This window comes from Bufo gargarizans, chromosome 1 (genome assembly GCF_014858855.1).
Source record: "Bufo gargarizans isolate SCDJY-AF-19 chromosome 1, ASM1485885v1, whole genome shotgun sequence".
In the NCBI taxonomy this organism is placed as follows: Eukaryota; Metazoa; Chordata; class Amphibia; order Anura; family Bufonidae; genus Bufo; species Bufo gargarizans.
This window is the reverse complement of record NC_058080.1, coordinates 666701689-666722708: the sequence shown is the minus strand read 5'-3', so window position 1 is coordinate 666722708 and position 21020 is coordinate 666701689. Positions and strand designations below refer to the sequence as shown.

Below are 21020 nucleotides of genomic sequence, written 5' to 3'. Positions count from 1 at the left end.
CCTGCCGGGACCGCTAAGCCCCGCCCCCCGTTCTCGGCGGGAAGGGGGAGAGAGAGAAGAGAAAAATGGAGTCAGCCCCGAATGAGGGGGAGGGGGGGGGGGGAGAAAGATAGCAGCGTGGGGGGGAAAAGCGTGGGGGTGCTGAGGATGCTGCTGTGCTGCATTGTCCTGCAGATGAGCGCTCAGAATGAGCGACCACGGGTGCCCCCCTTACCCAGAGGGGTAGATGCTGCAGATAGGGACGGGGTATGGGCTGGAATAGCCATCTCACCGTGCGACGTCTTCACCCTCAGTCCTTTCCAGCAGGGTCGCCCCTTCAGCCACTGGCACCGCAGTGGCAGGAAGCTGGAAGAGGGGCTTGGCGTGCGGGCGACCCCCTAGCTGGCGGGATGTAGGGGAGCCATTGCTGCCCAGATCCTCCTATTGCTTCTGTGGGGGAGGCAGCAGTGCAGATAAGTTGGCACTGGCGCAGCTCAACCCCGGGAGAGCAGAGAGGTCTAATGCGTCTCTGGTATCCCTAGGAAAAAATAAAATAACAAAATTAGAAGAAAAAGTAAAAATAACAAGGAGAAAACAGCCCTGCAGTAGCAGGGAGTGTCTTGCCTCCTTGGACACTAAGCTAAAACTGGTAGCCTCTATCTCCAGGCTGAGGGTATAGCTGATGGAGGAGGGGCTTAACAGTTTTACTTAGTGTCACGCCTCCTAGGGAGCTGAGCTATACCCAAGGTCTGTGTCCCCCAAGGAAAATGGGCGAGAAACCAGACTCTCCAAGACCTTCATTAAGTGGGATATCAATGCCATTGGTCCGTAGCTGTTGAGGTCTATTGGATTAGGTGTCTTCAGAACTGGTACCAGACATGACGAGTTCCACAGTTCTGGTACCTTTCCCAACTTTAGGCTCATATTGAATGTATATGTAATAATACCACACAGCTGGTCACCGCATGTCTTAAGTAGTCCGACACTGATGCTATCCTGTCCTGCGGCCATCCTAACTTTGATCTTCCCGAGTTTCCTTCTCACCTGGGCACCTGAAAAGATCAGCCTGTAGACAGACGACTGATCGCTAGATTGACTAATCTGGAGGCGAGAGCTAACAGCAGGAGGTGAGGTCATTGATTGTGTGGGAGAGGGGATAAAATGGCATGCTGGGGTGGGAGCAGGGCCGTTTGAAGGAATTTGGGGGCCCCAAGCAAAATAGACATGGAGGCCCCCACCCTCCACACCTTACGCACGCAAAGCCTACAGGAACCACAGTATAGCCATACAGTTTAAGTTCACCCACACTTTATATAAATAAAAAAGGAGGTTTACAGTGCAAATACTGCTGTTGCATTTAATGTGCATGAAATTTGAACAGTGCCATCCACAGATCCCCCTCCCCTAAACAGTGCCATCCACAGACCCCCCTCCCCTAAACAGTGCCATCCACAGACCCCCCTCCCCTAAACAGTGCCATCCACAGATCTCCCCCCCTAAACAGTGCCATCCACAGATCTCCCACCTAAACAGTGCCATCCACAGATCCCCCTCTAAACGTGCCATCCACAGATCCCCCCTCCCCTAAACAGTGCCATCCACAGATCTCCCCCCTAAACAGTGCCATCCACAGATCTCCCCCCTAAACAGTGCCATCCACAGATCTCCCCCCTAAACAGTGCCATCCACAGATCCCCCCCTAAACAGTGCCATCCACAGATCCACCCTCCCTTAACAGTGCCATCCACAGATCCCCCCTAAACAGTGCCATCCACAGATCCCCCCTAAACAGTGCCATCCACAGATCCCCCCTAAACAGTGCCATCCACAGATCCCCCCTAAACAGTGCCATCCACAGATCTCCCCCTAAACAGTGCCATCCACAGATCCCCCTCCCCTAAACAGTGCCATCCACAGATCTCCCCCCTAAACAGTGCCATCCACAGATCCCCCCTAAACAGTGCCATCCACAGATCTCCCCCCTAAACAGTGCCATCCACAGATCCCCCCTAAACAGTGCCATCCACAGATCCCCCCTAAACAGTGCCATCCACAGATCTCCCCCCTAAACAGTGCCATCCACAGATCCCCCTCTAAACAGTGCCATCCACAGATCCCCCCTAAACAGTGCCATCCACAGATCCCCCCCCCTCCCCTAACAGTGCCATCCACAGATCCCCCCCTAAACAGTGCCATCCACAGATCCCCCCCTAAACAGTGCCATCCACAGATCTCCCCCCCTAAACAGTGCCATCCACAGATCCCCTCCCCTAAACAGTGCCATCCACAAATCCCCCCCTAACAGTGCCATCCACAGATCTCCCCCCTAAACAGTGCCATCCACAGATCCCCCCCTAAAGAGTGCCATCCACAGATCTCCCCCCCTAAACAGTGCCATCCACAGATCCCCCCTCCCCTAAACAGTGCCATCCACAGATCCCCCTCCCCTAAACAGTGCCATCCACAGATCCCCTCCCCTAAACAGTGCCATCCACAGATCCCCCTCCCCTAAACAGTGCCATCCACAGATCCCCCTCCCTAAACAGTGCCATCCACAGATCCCCTCCCCTAAACAGTGCCATCCACAAATCCCCCCCCCTAAACAGTGCCATCCACAGATCTCCCCCCTAAACAGTGCCATCCACAGACCCCCCCCTAAAGAGTGCCATCCACAGATCTCCCCCCTAAACAGTGCCATCCACAGATCTCCCCCCTAAACAGTGCCATCCACAGATCCCCCTCCCCTAAACAGTGCCATCCACAGATCTCCCCCCCTAAACAGTGCCATCCACAGATCCCCCCCCTAAACAGTGCCATCCACAGATCTCCCCTCTAAACAGTGCCATCCACAGATCTCCCCCCTAAACAGTGCCATCCACAGATCCCCCCCTAAACAGTGCCATCCACAGATCTCCCCCCTAAACAGTGCCATCCACAGATCCCCCTTCCCTAAACAGTGCCATCCACAAATCCCCCCCTAAACAGTGCCATCCACAGATCTCCCCCCTAAACAGTGCCATCCACAGATCCCCCCCTAAAGAGTGCATCCACAGATCTCCCCCCTAAACAGTGCCATCCACAGATCCCCCCCCCTAAACAGTGCCATCCACAGATCCCCCCTCCCCTAAACAGTGCCATCCACAGATCCCCCCTCCCCTAAACAGTGCCATCCACAGATCTCCCCCCTAAACAGTGCCATCCACAGATCCCCCTACAGTGCCATCCACAGATCCCCCCTCCCCTAAACAGTGCCATCCACAGATCTCCCCCCTAAACAGTGCCATCCACAGATCCCCCTACAGTGCCATCCACAGATCCCCCTCCCCGACGCTCACAGCAGTATATTTATAAACTAATCAGTAACTACTTTAACTTTAATCATTGCTCATTGCTGAGCTCTTTACTTGGATTATTTGGATATCTTACTTTGTCTTAGCTCCGGTAACAGCAGGCAGTGCAGGCGGCGCTCCCTCACTGACGTCACGCGCCTGCGCCGCCTAGTGGGAGGAGCAGGCGCGTGACGTCGGTCAGTGAGTGAGCGCCGCCCCCCGCACTGCCTGCTATTACCGGAGCTAAGTAGACAAAGTAAGATATCCAAATAATCCAAGTAAAGAGCTCAGCAATGAGCAATGATTAAAGTTAAAGTAGTTACTGATTAGTTTATAAATATACTGCTGTGAGCGGCGTGGCCCTGTATATTCTAACCCCCAGGCAAGCGTCCCCGTCACCATGGGAACGCCTGGGGGTTAGAATATACCATCGGATCTTCTGAGTTACTCAGCCTTAAAGGAAGCAAAACAAGCACCGGCTCTGCTTGGCCCCGGGCCAGCTCGGGGCCCCAAGCAATTGCTTGTTTTGCCTGTCGGTTAGCGACGGGCCTGGGTGGGAGGAGCAGGTGTGTTCTTCTATTGAAGAATAGATTGAGCTCATTAACCCACTTTTTATCTCTTTCTACCTGGGACCAGATATTAACTTAACACTTTTCCAGACCTCACTAATGTTTTTCTGTTCCATTTGCTCCTCCATCTTCCTCTTATATCTGGCTATCCCCTCCCTGATTTGATGCCTCAGCTCCTTTAGCACATCCCTCAGCTGTTCCTGACCTAATAAATGTCATATGTCACATCTGCTTCCAAAGCATTGTCTTTTTCCTTGATCATTTTCCTTGTTTCATTCAGAACTAATAGATGAAACTAGTTACATGGAACAGAAATAGCTTGAAAACATATTGTGTGACTGAAAATATCAAAGCTTCCACGTTGTATTAATTAATAACAGCGCACATCAGTGTGGGACATTTGCCGCTGTACAGACTTGAACCTCATACTGAACATCAGAAGGGAGGTCAATGACACACTGTCTGTCGCTAATCTACAGGATGCATTCAGAAATGAATGTGGGTGTACTGTAATGCTGTTCTTCGCTACATTCCATTCACATCCTCCATAGATTAATTGGTCCCCAGAAGACCCCGACTGTTGACTCATTGTCTTATATGACGTCGCAAACATTCTTACAATAATTCATCCTGACGGCAAAAAAATGTCTATTTTATGTCTCAATATTCTGTGTTGCAGAGTGTGTCAATCTCTGTTAGCCTTAAAGAGGACCTTTCATCTGTTTTACTAAATACCTGTACTTGCGGGGTACCCCCTGCTGATGCTGCCACCCATTTTTTTTTTTTTTAAACATCGCCCTTATGCCCCACTGCGCCCGTCTGAAGTTCTCGCGCTCAGTATGTAAATACTGAGCATCGGAACAGGGAGGAGGAGACGCCAGGGTTTCTCAATAGGCAATTCCTTCTCCCTGGCTGTGCCGCGATCCAATCACATCGGAGAGCGTCACAGCCAGGGAGGAAAAACCTCTTTAATGGTTACTGTATGCACCAGAAACTATGTTCACACCTGCATTGGAGACTCTGTTAGGAGGCTTCATCACAGACTTTGTCAAAAATAGCGGAGAGAAAAGGAAGGAAGACAGGAAGCAGAGGTGTAACTAGCGGGTTGCAGGGGGGAGGGGGAGACAGGCGGCAGGTCCAAGCCCATTCACAAGGTGAGGCCACTAGGGGAGGATTGGCAATTCTGAACTGAGAGCTACTCTCAACTGTACTGGAGACCACTGGAGGCTTCCTGCTCTACCACTTGCTGTATTGTAAGCCACAGGCTGCTTCAGGGCAGTGGCTCACTCTATGTCAGCATTAAAGGTTTTGTCCCATGAAAAATTGTCTCCAGTTTTCAAATCAGCACTTGGATCTGAATATTTTTGTTATTGCATGTAATTAAAAATTTTGCATAACCACTGAGTTAATCAATAAAACGTATCTGTATAGCGCCACCTGCTTTTTCCCCCCTTATTTCTTTGTCCGGCTCACTGAGATGGCCGCACATGCTCAGTTTCATCCTTCAACCGCCCCTTGAGCTGTCATCTGGATATGAATCTAGCAGAGCAATGAATGTGGAGCTCTATGGACCCATGTGAGCTACAGGGCTGGTTCTAGCTGTGTTAGAAATAGACTGTCATGTACTACATCATAATTAGGAGCATCATGATCAGGGGCATAACTACCATAGCGGCAGACCATGCAACTGCTATGGGGCCCAGGGCAAGAGGGGGCCCAGTTGGAATCATCCCCTCTTCTACTGGGGGTGAAAACTTGGTCAGGACTCTACCCTCTAAAGGAACCACCTTTATCAAATGAGGCAGTGGAAAAAATGGCTCAAGGGTCATTGAAAGGGGTTTAGGCGGAAACTCTTCTGTCCTGTCTGGGGGGCCTGGTTTTATCCTTGCTATAGGGCCTTTACTTCTCTATGTACGCCACTGGCCATGATGTCCGATTTTCATTTTTTACATTATTTATTGGATAACCCCTTTAAGCACAGGGTGAAAGTATTCCAGTGCAGGTGGCACAATGCTGTCATTACATCGGACCCGGGTGCTAAATGTAACTCAGTTGCAGTACTCATAGGGGTATAGTGGAAAGGTGAGTAAAAGTTTAGGTTTTTTTTCTGGGGTTAAAAGACTGCAATTATGTGTGGGTCACTCAGCAAGGTTTGCATTTTAAAGGGGTTTTCCGGGCTCCTAATATTGATGACCTATCCTCAGGTTGGTGAGGGTCTGACACTTCTCCCTGATCAGCTGTTCCCTGCATTTGGGCGCTGGGACTAGAACTGCAATCCCAGCTCGGTACAAAGTACAGTGGCTGTGATGGGTTACTGCACCTCGGCTAGCATTGAAGTAAATGGGAGCTAAACTGCAGTAACCTGACATGACCACTACACTATAAACTGAGCTGTCCTTCCGGTTCCATTCACAGGGCTAGTTCCAGTGCTAGATAGCTCATTGGTATCTGATTGGTGGGTGTTCGAAACCCAGGACCCCTGCTGATCAGTTGTTTGAGAAGGCAACGTCGCTCCTGTAAGCATAGCAGTCTTCTCACAGCTTACCCTATTCCAGTGATATCACATTCATCAGTGAGATGGCCTAGGCGCAGTGAATGGGGCTGAGCTGCCATACCAAGTACAAGTACAGCCACTGTACAATGTGCGGCGCTGTGCTTGGCAAGCGGCGGAAAGGCTGTGGTGCTAACAGGAGCGCAGATGTCGTAGTGTAATTCCGGCCGCCTCTCGGCATGTTTGCCGTGCTGCGGCCGGACCTCCGTCCCGCCCCCATTATAGTCAATAAGGCTGGAGCGGACTTCCGGCAGCAAGGATCCGGCAGGCTGTTCCCCCGCCAGAACAGCCTAACAGAGAAGGCTGCCGCTAGTGTGAAAGTAGCCTCAAACAGCTGATTGGCAGAGGTTTTGGATCTCCACCAATCAGAAACTGATTACCGAAGTCTCAGAAAACCCCTTTAAGACATGTACATACATACATACATATAGTATACATATTTATCAGACTACTGAGATGGCATACATACCGAATGAGTATTGATGATTTCTTCTATTGAAATGTATATTACGGGCTTGCTTAGAGTGATCAAATCAGAAAATTCATCGATATTGAATTTCTCCTCCGGTTCGGGGACTTCACAGGCAGCTTGAAAGAATTTTCTACACAGAAAGAAATCAGAGGTGCATGTCATGCGTGCTGTGACATTTCTTACTTTATAACCAATAAACAACCAAGTAGAGAAAACATGGATATTGATTGCTGCTTTCAGCTTTTATTGGCAGCTATCACATTCATGGTGATGGACAAATATAAGCTTTCCTTCCATAACTTTCTGTAATGGGCTACCCTTTTGGAGAGCTTATGATGGGCTTGTGTCTATACCCAAGAGCCAATCTGAGGAGTAGAGGGAGATCAGTAGCCTGAACCAATGATGGGACAGTGATGGGGCCCGTCTCAGACTACCTCAGACTCCCCATACACTCTGTAGTTACCCCCCTTCCTGCTGTAAAGATTTCGTTTTTTCCCCCCTTTGCCTTCCAAGAGCTATAACTTTTTTATTCACATGGTCATAGGGGGATTGTTTTTTTGCAGGATGAATTTTTTTTAAATTATTCGACTATATATAATTTACCATTTCATGCATTGAAAAACAGAAAAAAAAAATTGTGGGGTGAAATTGAACAACAAAATTACATGTTACCTTTATTGTGCGGGTCACTACAACTGCAGCAATACCAAATGTATATAGGTTTTCTTTCTGCTTTACTGCTTTTAAAAAATATATTTCTAAATTTGTATAAAAAAAAGCCCTTTCTGTTGCCATATTCTGATATAGCCAGCACAAGAGCCTATGGTGTCAGCTGCCCTCCATATTCCTTCCACCATTAGGATGTTCCGGTACGTTAAATAAAGCCTTATCCTCATCTTGGACATTCATGGCATATGCACAGGTGCTGGGACCCACACCTACCTTGAGAACGGGCCCCACAACCCCTGTCTCTCAGCTACTGTGAATGGAGAAGTGACTGCGCATGCCCATCTCTCTTCATTCACATGGGAAATGCAAAAATTGCCCACCATGCTTACTTAATACTCCTATAATAGTGAACGGAGAGAGACAGTCATGCACGCCATATTTCGGTACACAGGCACCACAAGACAGGGTTAGGAGAAACCCATTCCTGACAGGTGTTGTGTGACCCTCATCTAACTAGCACGTGGGTACACCAAAAATATCAGAGAAAAGAATTACCCTTTAAAGGGCTTCTGTCCCCCCCCCCCAAAAGTCATTTTTCATTTTTGGGCTAATTAAAATCCTTATAGTGCGATTTTTCAATATATAGTGCTCTTACCTTTTTCTGTTGTCTAGTTTCTTTAAAAACCGCACACTTTTATAATATGTTAATTACCTGGCTACCAGCAAGTAGGGCGGTTACTTGCTGGTAGCCGCCGCATCCTCCTTTAAAAAAAACGCCCCCTCCTCCTGTTGATTGACAGGGCCAGAGAGCTCTCTCCTCCTCTGGCTGGCGCTGTCTGCATTCTAAATCTCGCGCCTGCGCCGTACCGGTCTTCAGTCGGCGCAGGCGCACTGAGAGAAGGACGCTCTCTCGGCCACTCCTTCCTCAGTGCGTCTGCGCCTGGTGTAGATGTGACGTCATCGGCGCAGGCGCACTGAGGAAGGAGCGGCCGAGGTAACAGGTAAAAAGAAACTAGACAACAGAAAAAGGTAAGAGCACTATATATTGAAAAATCGCACTATAAGGATTTTAATTAGCCCCAAAAAAAAATAAAAAATTACTTTTGGGGGGTGACAGAAGCCCTTTAAGCTATAGTCACAGAACACAGCTCTGCCCTAATGGAGATCAGCAGTGAGCACTGAGGAAAAGAAATGGCAGGTTATCACTAGGGATTAGCAAATCGACTTCGGATGCTTCATCCAAAGTGGATTCACATAATACTTTGACTGTCCGGAGCGGGAGTACAGTATTAGAATGTATTGGCTCCTATGAGCCGAAGTTATTACTTCATGAAGTCTCCAAGGTACCACTAAGAACCAGAGTTCGTTATCAAGGTTTTTTACAGTAATAATTAATTCACAAAGTTATTACACGAAGTCTCGCGAAGTAATAACTTTGGCTCATTGGAGCCAATGCATTCTGTACGGAGCTCTGCTGCCCAGAAACTATGAATCTGTATAGGGATAAGTGATGGCAGTAAATGCAGTGCTTCATGTAAACCCGGCTCTAGGCCCCTTTCGGTGATCACATTACACCCACACTGAATCCTGACCCATTCATTTCAATGGGTCTGTGCACATGAGCGGTGAATTTCACTGCATTGCATGAGAATCGCAGTATGTTCTATATTCTGCATTTTTCACGCAGCCCTGGTCCCATAGAAGTGAATGCGGATGCAATGCGTTTTTCACTGATGGTTGCTAGGAGATGTTGCTTGTAAGTCTTCCGTTTTTATTTCACGTCTGTGAAAAACGCATCAAAACTGATTGCACCCGCGTGGAAAAAACTGAAACACCGAACGCAATTACAGACAAAACGGACTGAACTTTCTTTGGAAATGGTGCGAGTTTCCCTGAACGCACCCCGACACCATCCGTATCGTTCGTGTGAAAGAGGCCTTATGCTTTTTAAGCTCACAGCTGGACAGTCGCTTTTAACCCTTGCAATTTAATTAAACAGAAATGACTAACCTGAATTTCTGGTAAGTCTGAGATAAGTAGCCATTCATAGAAGACAAGTGGGTATTCTCTCCATCAAAGAGTTTGTTAGAAGCCGCGTGCTGAAGGACTTTGGCCACAGACCCCAAGTTCCTCCTCTGGTCTGAATGAATCTGCCCTCCTGCTGTCATGTCAATGATGTCAAACCCGTCTGGAGCTACAATGGCAGGATTCATGTACCGGTAATAAAGGAGGTTTCCAACAATCTGAAATAAAGGGAAAGACACATATGTGACTGCCATGACTACATAGGATATGTGGAGGAACAGAGAACAGTCGTCATGCTTTTAGACTGGTTTTATTTCAAAAAAGTCCTAAAAGAAATTACAAATCCAAAGAAAACAAATAGTTATTGTTTAAAAAAGTTTTTCTAAATTTTACATTCACTGGGACATTTACAGAAATGTGTTCATTGGCTCACTGAAAGGGAAAGCTGCACTTTTTGATTTTGTATTAAATGCATTAAAGGGCATCTGTCAGCAGATTTGTACCTATGACACCGGCTGACCTGTTCCATGTGCGCTTGGCAGCTGAAGGCATCTGTGTTGGTCCCATGTTCATATGTGCCCGCATTGCTGAGAAAAATTATGTTTTAAATATATGCAAATGAGCCTCTAGGAGCAAAGTGGGCGTGGTCGTTACACCTAGAGGATCTGCTCTCTCCGCACTTTGACTTTAGGAGAAGTCAGGGCCAGGTGTGATGATGTTATCCCACGTAGTCCTGTCAATCAAAGTGCAGGGGGCGCAGCAGTTGCAGAGAAAGCCGAGCCTCTAGGTGTAATGGTAACGCCCCCGTTGCTTCTAGAGGCTCATTTGCATATAATAAAGCATAATATTTCTCAGCAATGTGGGCACATATAGGAACATGGGACCAACACAGATACACATGCAGGAGGTCAGCCAGTTTCATAGGTACCAATCTGCTGACAAATACCCTTTAGCTGATGACTTGTACTGGTGCAGTGATGGTCAGTCCTGCCAGGCCCAGTTGGAAGCCGTTTTAAATAAAGAATTTAAAAAGTTGTAAAAACTGCAAAGCTCTGCGGTATTGTACTTCTGTATGATGCACGATTCAAAAGCCGTCGATCTAACAAACTGTAACACTGTAGTTGGAACAGTGACATCTGCAGGTTGAAGGTGGTAATACACCAAAGAGAGAAACCAGTGGAAAACTACATACAGGAAATTCACAGTGGAGCCAACCATCCAGTTTACTTAAGTCCACGTGACGTGTTTTACTGCAATTACAGCAGAATGGATAAATATATAATTCTCATCAGTAAACTTCCTGCATGCTGACATACACAAACGTCAGGGAGCTGTCTCACCAAAAATGTTATTTACCAGTTAAAACCAGATAGCAGCACATCTACTTTTTTCTAATCTGTTTTTATTTTCTGATTACAGATTTATTTATTCTGTTTAATTTCCTGAACATAATTATGGAGGCGGCCATCTTGCCTGAGCAGTTCTGAACAGCATTTATAAAGCATTTAGAAAGTTTCTTTACGGCAGCCACATGGGCCATAGACACAGTGGTCAGGAGGGGACCTCAGTGACTTCTATGGGAGGGTTTTCTAGGCCGCTCTGTGCCCTGTGCAGAGGTCATTGTACAAGGAAGAATAGATAAGATCTGATAATCGCCCATTGTGAATGCTGGATCCTGTCTTATCTATACACAGAGGTGGTATCATTACAGGCAGGATTAGAATGGTATATAACTGCAGTCAAGTGATCTGTACACACCAAGAGGTGGTACCCATTAGGATTAGTGGTCAGGGTGAAAAACGCAGGATTTTATGGTTTTGGCTTAAATTTAGATATTGATATTAAAATAAAAAAACACGTAATCAAATTCTTAAAAAATATGTTAAACATAAAATCTTGACTTAGGCTACTTTCCCACTAGCGTTTTTTGCTGGATAATTTTTTTGCTTATAATACAACCATCTGCATCCATTATGAACGGATCCGATTTTATTATCTTTAACATAGCCAAGAAGGATCAGTCATGAACTCCATTTAAAGACAATTGAGGACGGATCAGTTTTCTATTGTGGCAGATTGTTTAAGAGAAAACGCCTTGCTCCGCATCCCAGGATGGAAAGCAAAATACAACATGTTGCGGTTTGCTCTCGGGTATAGGAACGCAACTAAACGGAACGGAATGCATTTCAGAGCATTCCGTTCTGTTCAATTCAGTTTTGTCCCCATTGACAATGAATGGGGACAAAACGGAAGTGTTTTTTTCCGGTATTGAGCCCCTATGACGGAACTCAATACCGGAAAACTAAAACGCTAGTGTGAAAGTAGCCTTAAACAATAGGTCATTTTCTGATGACACGTTCTAGAGGCCACCCGGCTGTGCAGGGAACTGTAGACGGCCTCATTCACCTTTATAGAAGTGTATTGCAGTTTCCATGCAAAGTGGGAGGCTGGGGCCCTGCTGTGCACGCAAAGTCTGAAAAGGCACAGTGTTGAATCAGTGCCACAGTCCCTTCATTTTATCACAAGACACGGAGGCTCATATTGCTTTCTCTTCCTTTACTAAATTCCATAGCAGCAAGAAGAGTAACCATGGTAACAACAAAAGAAACACCCCTAAGGGTAACTCCTCCCTCCCATCAGTCCATAAATAGCTCCTCCACAGGGACCACTTCCTCTTTCTTTGCTGCTCCATAGCAGATAAGTGGTCTATTTTTTTGTCATATTGTGGTTTCTGTTATAATAGCTTTTTATAACTGTATTTTGCCTTACAGTTTACCCCACTGTCTGGGGGAGAGGTTCTTATCAACCCCCTGTTGCGTTAAGTTCTCTGTGGGGGCCTTTATTGTTTTTATATATATATCTTTATATATATCTTATATATGTAAATTGCTTCTGTCTGCGCCTCATTTTACCCTCTCTCATACTCTACTCCTATCTTGTTATTCTGCTTTTCCGTCCCCCTGGGTTTCCCACGGACCTTTTTTCCTATCACGCTTCTTGGCCTCCGTTCGGGGCCCTCCGGGCGGGCGCCATGTTTTCGTCCCCTTCAGTAGCGCTCGCCTGTTCTCATCGCGCCCGAACTCTCGCGATTCACGAGACTTCGGGCGCCATCTTGGAATTCGGGGGCCGGACCTCGTCCGCCATCTTGGTGTCCCCGGCCGTTCTCGGGACACGCCTCCTTCTTGGGCGGTCTTTTCTCTGGGCGGCGCTTTTTTCCTCCCGCTCCTATTGGTTTATCGGAGCCGGGGGGGGGGGGGGGGGGCGTGCCCAGATTACTGCGGCAGCCGTTGTCTTCCGCTCCAGTGCCATCGCGTTAGTTTCGGTCAGCTTCTCAGCAGGTTATATCAGCGATCTCTGCCCACACACTAGGTCCTATCTGTGTGAGTGACTAACTCCACTGGTATGTCTGTGCAGGATTCCGCCACCCCTGTCCCCAGCTCTCTGGCTCCCATACCCCAGGGACACTCTCCGGCTCATGGGGCGTTTTCTATGTCCCCTGCTGATGCCCAAGCTCTGGCCCTGCAGCAGTCCATATCCAAGGCAGTTGCTGCCGCTATGGGATCCATGTCTTCTGTTATCAGCCAGTCCATTTCTCAGGCCCTTATCCCTAGAGCATCTCCCAGCATTCTGCCACCTGCAGCCACTGCCTCCAGAAACCCTACCACTGATAGCACTGTTCTATCGCATGAGAGCGTGCCTGGCACACGCAAACGAGCCTGTCCACGCCAGGCAGAAAAGTTGCGTCGGTGGAAATCTGCTCGCGCTCAGCACGAGCCTAGTGATCACTCTGAAATTGAGTCAGATGAGGAGGCTTTGATTTTCCATCCGGATGGTTCGGATGATGATATTGAGGGGGTTATGGTGGACCCTGATGTGGACGATTACGTCCCAGTCTCTCGGCCATCTACTAGTGGGACCTCAGGGGCTATCAATTATGCCACCGCCCCCCTTACTGACCCATCGGGTGAACCTCTGTTTGACCCGGATAGCCTACACCACCCCAGGTCCGCCGAGTGGGTCCCCGCTCCCCATGTGGCTAGTTACCTGGAGTCCAGGATTAGAACTCCCTTGGGCAAGGAGACCCGCAACAAGCTAAGGGCTGAATGTCCGCGCCCCATTATCCCTAATAAGGTCGGTGAGACTCCTAACGTGGACCCTAAAATGGTCCAGTTTCTGGCCAAAACGGGTTTTCATCCTCGCAGGGGCCTTGACTCGGCCCTACGGGCTTGCCAGGATAAACTCCTGGATATCCTAGGTCCCCTCACAAAAAATTTTGAGCTGGCTGAGGCAGCCAAGTCTGATGGCACTCAGATTGACCCGGATGAGCTCAGGGGCTGGGTGCAGCGTGCCATATGTGTGACCGGGAATGTTAATACTTCCCTGGCGATTGAGAGGAGGAAAGCAATCCTCATGAAAATTGAGCCTAAACTTACCAATATGGCCTTATCCGAATCTGGCAAAGATGCTCAGGGGCTCCTTTTTGGCGATTCCTTTATTAAGGAACTAGGCAAATTTGTGGGAGCCTTCACGGCACTGGATAAAGCGCAATCTAACATGCGCAAAGTCTTTCAAAATCGTGTCTCTCAAGGGGCCGCCTGTCCGGCCGTTCGCATTTTCAGGCCCGTAACACCGGTCGAGGCTCCTTTCATCAGCGCCAAATGTTCCAGGATCAGCGTCAACAACCGCCGTTCTTCCCGTCCAGAGGCACCTTCGGAAGGTCCAGAGGCTTCAGAGGAGCTCCGAGTTCCCGACGTCCATTTGGTAAGTCCCCAGATTTGTCCTCTGTCTTCTTCCCTATGCATAGGGGGCAGGCTCCGTCATTTTTTACATGCCTGGGATCGCATCACCTCCGATCCGTGGGTCCTTTCCACTGTCAGGGGTTTTCAGATCGAACTTATAGACACCCCGACTTGTCTGCCCCCCTTCAGACCGCGAGAGTTCTCTCCAGAGTCTCGCAGGCTCATAGACACGGAACTCTGGTCCCTTTTGGAAAAGGGCGCCATAGAAAGAGCCCCAGACCCTTGCGGGGGAGTGGTCAGCGATATTTTCCTTGTGGAAAAGAAAGGAGGGCAATTCCGCCCGGTGATCAATCTGAAGAATCTGAACGTGTATGTGCAATACCGCCATTTCAAAATGGAGGGCATTCATCTGCTCCTCCCGGACGAGTGGATGGTCAAACTCGATTTGAAGGACGCCTATCTCACGGTTCCCATTGCTCAACAGTCCAGGGATCTGTTGCGTTTCCTGTGGGGGGATCAGATTTGGCGGTTCACGTGCCTCCCGTTTGGCCTCTCATCGGCCCCTTGGTGTTTCACCAAACTCATGAAGCCGGTGGTTTCCTGGCTTCGGGGTCAGGGTGTCCTTCTGATAATTTATCTAGACGACATGCTACTGATTGCTCGGGATCCCTCCATGCTCCTTACTCATCTGCGACTGTCCGTTTCTCTGCTCACCGGTCTGGGATTCGTTATCAATCACGAAAAGTCTTGTCTCCAACCTTCCAGGTCCATGGAATTCCTGGGGTTCAGAGTGGACTCTTCCACCCGCACTCTCTGCCTACCGATGTCCAAGGTTCGAGCCATCCGGAGGGAATTACGACACTCCCTCCGGTTGCCTCACGTGTCCCTTCGTCACTTAGCCCGTGTCTTGGGTCTCCTTTCTTCCTCGATTCAGGCGGTCTTCCCGGCTCCGCTCCATTACCGGGCGCTTCAACAGCTCAAGATTGCCCATCTTCGGGCGGGCGCATCCTACGGGGAATTGGTGGTCCTGGATCAGGACACCAGGGACGAGTTAACGTGGTGGATTCACAACCTCGACGCGTGGAACGGCAAGGCTATTGTGGGTCCTCAGCCGGACGTGGTGATAGAATCAGGTGCCAGTCTGCAGGGATGGGGGGCCCGCTGCAATGGCGTTTCCACCGGAGGGCCTTGGTCCACGTCGGAGTCATCTCTGCACATCAACGCGTTGGAGCTGCTTGCAGGGTCCTTCGCGATTCGGAGCTTCGTCGACGGCAAGGTCAGCGCTTGCATACGTCTTAGGATGGACAATGTGTCGGCAGTCCGGTATGTGAACTCCATGGGCGGCACTCGGTCGGCAATGTTGACTCATCTGGCGAAGGAGTTCTGGTCCTATTGTCTGGACAGGGGTATAACAGTCGTGGCGGAGTACATTCCAGGTCTCCTCAACGTTCATGCGGACTTCAGCGACTGGATGTTGGATTCTGCGGTGTTCTCCATCGAATCCCTCTGGGGGCCCGTTTCTCCGTGGACCTTTTTGCTTCTCGTTGGAACGCCCAGCTGCCCAGGTACTACAGTTGGAGGCCGAATCCTCACTCGGAGGAGGTGGATGCATTGCTCCAGGATTGGTCGGGCGCTCTCTTATACGCTTTTCCACCCTTCGCCTTGATTCCCCGGGTGCTGTCTCAGGTACGTCGCCAGCAAGCGGAGTTGGTTCTGGTGGTTCCGTTCTGGCGGCCACAGACTTGGTTCCCACAGCTGATGGAGCTATTGATTGCAGACCCGATCCTTCTCCCGGCCCGTCTGGATCTCCTTCTAGGCGCGCTGGGTCAACACCATCCTCTGCTATTGAACAACGCTCTTCGTCTCCTGGCATGCAGGATCTCAGGGGTCGCTGGGACATCGATGGAATATCGGAAACGACTAGATTCCTTCTGGAAAGTGCGTGGGCCCCCGGTACAATTCGGGCGTATCGAGCAGCCTGGGGAGTTTGGTCTCGTTGGTGCTTGGGACGGGACCTGGATCCCGTTTCGGCTCCCGTAGAGGAGGTGTTGCAGTTTTTGTCCTCCCTCTTCGAGGATGGCAAGGCCTATCGTACCATTAATTTGTACAGGTCAGCCATTTCTTCCCGTCATCAGGGTTTCTCAGGTCTTCCGGCAGGCCAACATCCTCTGGTACGCCGTTTGCTCAGGGGTTCTCGTCTCTCTAGACCTCCTAGGCCTCGGTTCTCCTCTTTGTGGGATGTTTCCTTGGTCATTGATTTTTTGTCTCGCTGGCCTTCTAATGCGGATCTTTCGCTGCGACAGCTCTCGGCGAAGCTTGTTACTCTATTCTGCTTAGTTTCTTGTAAGCGCGTCTCGGATGTCCGTGCCTTGGACTTTAATGCGGTCTCTTTCACGCCGGAGGGGATTTCTTTCAGTATTTCTCGTCGTACCAAGACGGGCATTTCGGCAGTCGCCTACCCTGCTTTTTCTGATTGCCCCGCGGTTTTTCCGGTTTTCCTGTTTTAGGGAATATCTCTCGCGGACGGCGTCCCTGCGGTCCGGGGAGTCGCCGCATCTTTTTGTGTCTTTTCGTAGGCCATTTGCCCCCGTTGCTAGTGTTACCCTTTCTCGCTGGCACCGTTTGTTCTCCACTCCGCTCAGCCGGCAGACACCTGAACGGATGTCCGCCTGGCCGTGCGGAGGCAAACGGATCCGTCCAGACTTACAATGTAAGTCAATGGGGACGGATCCATTTGAAGGTGACAACATATGGCTCAATTTTCAAACGGATCCGTCCCTATTGACTTTCAATGTAAAGTCTGGACGGATCCGTCTGAGCAACTTTTACACTTAGAATTTTTTCTAAACTATAATGCAGACGGATCCGTTCTGAACGGATCCCATCGTCTGCATTATAGGAGCGGATCCGTCTGTGCAGACACCAGACGGATCCGCTCTGAACTCAAGTGTGAAAGTAGCCTTATGTGCCCCTGACCATAAATAACCTCACTCACCTGCCTATAATCCTGACACTTCTCAGTTCCCGGCTGCTTCCAGTCTCCGCAGGACCATAAAGCACTTTGGTCCCGTGGCCACAATGGCCAATCACAGGCGCTCAGCGGATACAGTGGCTTGAACAGAACATCAGTGCTCTGACTGCTGAGGCCTCACAGGACCACGTAGCTTCCTGTCTTGCGGGGACCGGAAGCAACTGGGAATGGAACAGCTGTGGGACTGCGGACAAGTGAGTGGGGGTTTTATGCTCAGGAGTATAGGTTAGGACCTCAGAGGTTGTTGGCTCCAAGGCCAAACAACCCCTTTGAAGATATTCAAAACTTATCAAAAATTGTGTGACATTTGATAAATTTGTTGCAAGTTAGCAACACTGAAGTGTAGATCAACAATGTTCGTAGTGTTGGGGTAGGAGATGGAAACTATGGGGGTCATTTACTATACTCAAATACGCCAAAATTAGGGTTAGTTGAGCTGCTATCTGCGACTTCCCACCGCTTACACCGGGTCTAGAAATGTTGGCGTGGCATGGGCAGGGATAGGCCGGCAGGCCTGTCTCAATTATCATTTTCTATGACTGGTTTAGGCGTAGAAAATGGTCTAAATGCAAGACAGCTCGGAAGCTGCCATACATTTAGAATTGGCGCTGGATCTGCCAGTGCCGGTCTAAATAAATGTGCCCCAATGGGTCTCCCGGCCTCGCAGTGTCCTCTGCTGCCCACATGGTATTTCTGTCCTCTAATCCTAAATGGAAGTATCCGGACACATATTGACATTTGTATAACTGCAAATAAAACTGAATAGTTAGCAGTAAATTCACCAACCTTTAAGAGTTCATCTTCTGTGGCATCAGGAAATTTTTCATGCAGGGAATTCTTCAGAACTTTTGCCACGTATCGCATTCCATAGCTTCAGGAAAAGTAAAACAGGATGGAGAATTATTATCAAGATGCAGTGAAATATTTACCGCTAAAATAACTGGTATACTGACAAACTGGAAACCATCAGCAAGTGGGTAAAGCATCTGGTACATACTAAAATAAAAAAGTGCATTACAATAAAATAAGAGGAAATTAAAAAATATATACTGTTAATAAGGGGCTTACAGATAGAGATGAGCGAATCTATTCCAGACAAATCTATCCCAAACTGTGCACTCATCATTCCCGAAATGTCATCATTTCTACAGAACTAGAAGTCTCAATATAGATAGTGACGTGGTAAATAAAAAATTAAAAAATCCCCAAATATTTTACATAAAAACGTGATGACACATTCTCTGCAATCTCTTTGTGCTGCTACAGTAGGACAATATTTGACCTTTAATATTCAAGGGCATAGTGCTGGAAATATATAAAATAAGAAGCCATGACAATAGGTTTTCTATGATTACCAAGTTTAAAAAATTTATCCCTTTCTAACAGAAGGGTTCATTTATCGATTATACACAGGACATTCAACTACTGTCTGGTGGTCACAGTCCCCAATGCAAAACTGCAGCTTGGACTTCCCTACATGTTTTCCTCATGCACTCCAACTGCAGCCTGTCCGCACAATTTTAGCAGCAAGGCTGACTCTACCAAAGGGGTATTCCGGTTGTGTGACTAGGAGATAATATTTAGATTAGTGGGAGTCTTATCGCCGGGACCCCAGCAATCACGAGAACAGGGACCCTGTACTCCATAGACCCCCTTCACCCCTGGAAATGAATAGAGCAGCTCCATTCATTTCTATGGGAGTTCTGGAGTTAGGACCGCCACCAATCTAATAGTCATCCCTATACACTCCTTGTAAAATAAATAAATAAAAGCAGGATAAAGCTCGTGCACACACCGCATGGGTTTCCCAGGAATGTCTCCACCAGATTGTAACACTTCTTCTACCCGGTCACCAGATTTATCATCAGTGGAGCACTTATTGGACCAGATGGGGCACCAGCTTTGGAAGCCTACAAGTATGCAGGTTCTACAGGCCTGGCTGTAACATCTGTGGGCAAATGTGCTGCAGGATACCATACAGAACCTGTATACCTCCATGCCCAACCGTATATTCATCATGTATCCAGGCTAGAGCAGCCCAACAGGGACTAGAGCCTCCTTTCTTTTGTACAGTTTTCCCCAATACATTTTTCCTTTCACTCTAATATTGTAGGCACTTCCATATATCATCATTACATTCACACATAGAAAGTTAAATTCCAACAACTCCTTGATGAATTTTTTTTTTTGTCAATGAGTTTATAATCAGAGACTGTATATATAAGAAAATCACAGAAATAAGATAATCATGCACTTAGTAAAGTAGATGCAAGCATTATATATGGACAAAGTCCTCATATCTGAGACACTTAGCCAATATATTTTGATCAAAACACATCTGAGCCCGCCTACCAAGCGTTTGACAGCGGAGGAGGCTTTCGCACGATACTGTGCTGTTTGTACGGTTCTGTGCATGCACTCTCATGTCAGTCAGTGCATGAACAGCCAACTTTAATCTGCTTGGCCTTGAACGCGTGATATGGGCCTCACGTGATATGGGCCACCACCACCACCACTACAGCTCAGCCATCTTTTTCATACAGACATATGCCGCCCCTTGGCATTTTTCTCCGCAGCTTCTCTTCTTTCACTACTGCTGCTACTTTTGGCATTAAAATGTTAATAATCACCTTTCTGACAATGGGGGATGTCTGACAACCTGAGCATCATAAATCTCTTTCCCCTACCATACACAGGCTGCCAGGCACCATAGTGTGGTGAGGGGGGCATGTTGAAAAGACACCAAGTCAATCTAAGCATTAAAGTACTAAGCTACTCACGGGATGAGATCCACAGAGGAGAAGATGGACTGTAGGACTTTGTCTGTCACGGTACGTAAACTCTGTATGGAAGACTCCAGTTTACTGACAACTTCGGGATGTGACAACGCCTGCTCCGTGGTAACGTCGTAAGGTAGTTTACTGGAAAGAATTACATCTGTATTATTCACACATTCCTTCGAATGTCTTAAATCTATTTTACACTTTACCCCTCCACACATGTACCTGAGCATTGCTCATTTTTTTGTAAGAGAATGGACCTGCAGGTCATGTGACTGCTCGGTGACCACCTGCTCTGTGCTTTGTTCCCAGTGTAATGTGGTGGTCCCCACGAACATTTTTTTGCCTACAAAATGATTTGGGCACAGAAAAGGCTCTATTCACGCTACCATCATGGGGGTCAATGCATTAATAGCGCTCACAGCTCGAATTAACTCACTGATAGAGTAGTCAGTCAGAAAAATTATGGCTGGTAAACCAATAAAAAGAAAAATATATCAGTAAAGTAAGCATATTTCACTCAAAACAAGAGCATGGGATTACATAACAACATGTAGCTGTAATTTGGAGAAATTATACCAGGGGGAAGGGGTGACACTTTAAATGCAGTTAACACCAATTGTCAGACACGGAGCACAATTTAGCGCGATGGGGTAAAATAAAGCTGAGTATCACACAGTAAGGGTACGGCTACACTGCAACACTGGTCGCACTGGAGCATCGCAGTGTAGTGGTCATCCTATAAAAATGAATAGGTAGTGCAAGTTGCATGTGTGCCGCAAATGAGACCCCTGAATCGCAACAAATCCAAGACTGCTGATAGAAAATTTCATTTATGAATTCTAAAGTTCTTCAGCATTTAAAGGGATTGTCCTG

The 21020-nt window shown here is 48.1% G+C and overlaps 1 protein-coding gene across 2 annotated transcripts in view; it reads right to left on the bottom strand.

Moving 5' to 3' along the window:
- The window catches only part of IQGAP2 (IQ motif containing GTPase activating protein 2), a 340563-nt gene that overhangs the window by 24111 nt on the left and 295432 nt on the right, over positions 1-21020 (bottom strand). For both annotated transcript variants that reach the window (XM_044276088.1, XM_044276089.1), the window contains 4 exons: positions 20145-20285; positions 18151-18235; positions 9580-9812; positions 6898-7030 (listed from right to left, as the gene is read on the bottom strand). In XM_044276088.1, the coding sequence (XP_044132023.1) occupies positions 6898-7030; positions 9580-9812; positions 18151-18235; positions 20145-20285 (592 nt within the window). The remainder of the gene's footprint in view (positions 1-6897; positions 7031-9579; positions 9813-18150; positions 18236-20144; positions 20286-21020) is intronic.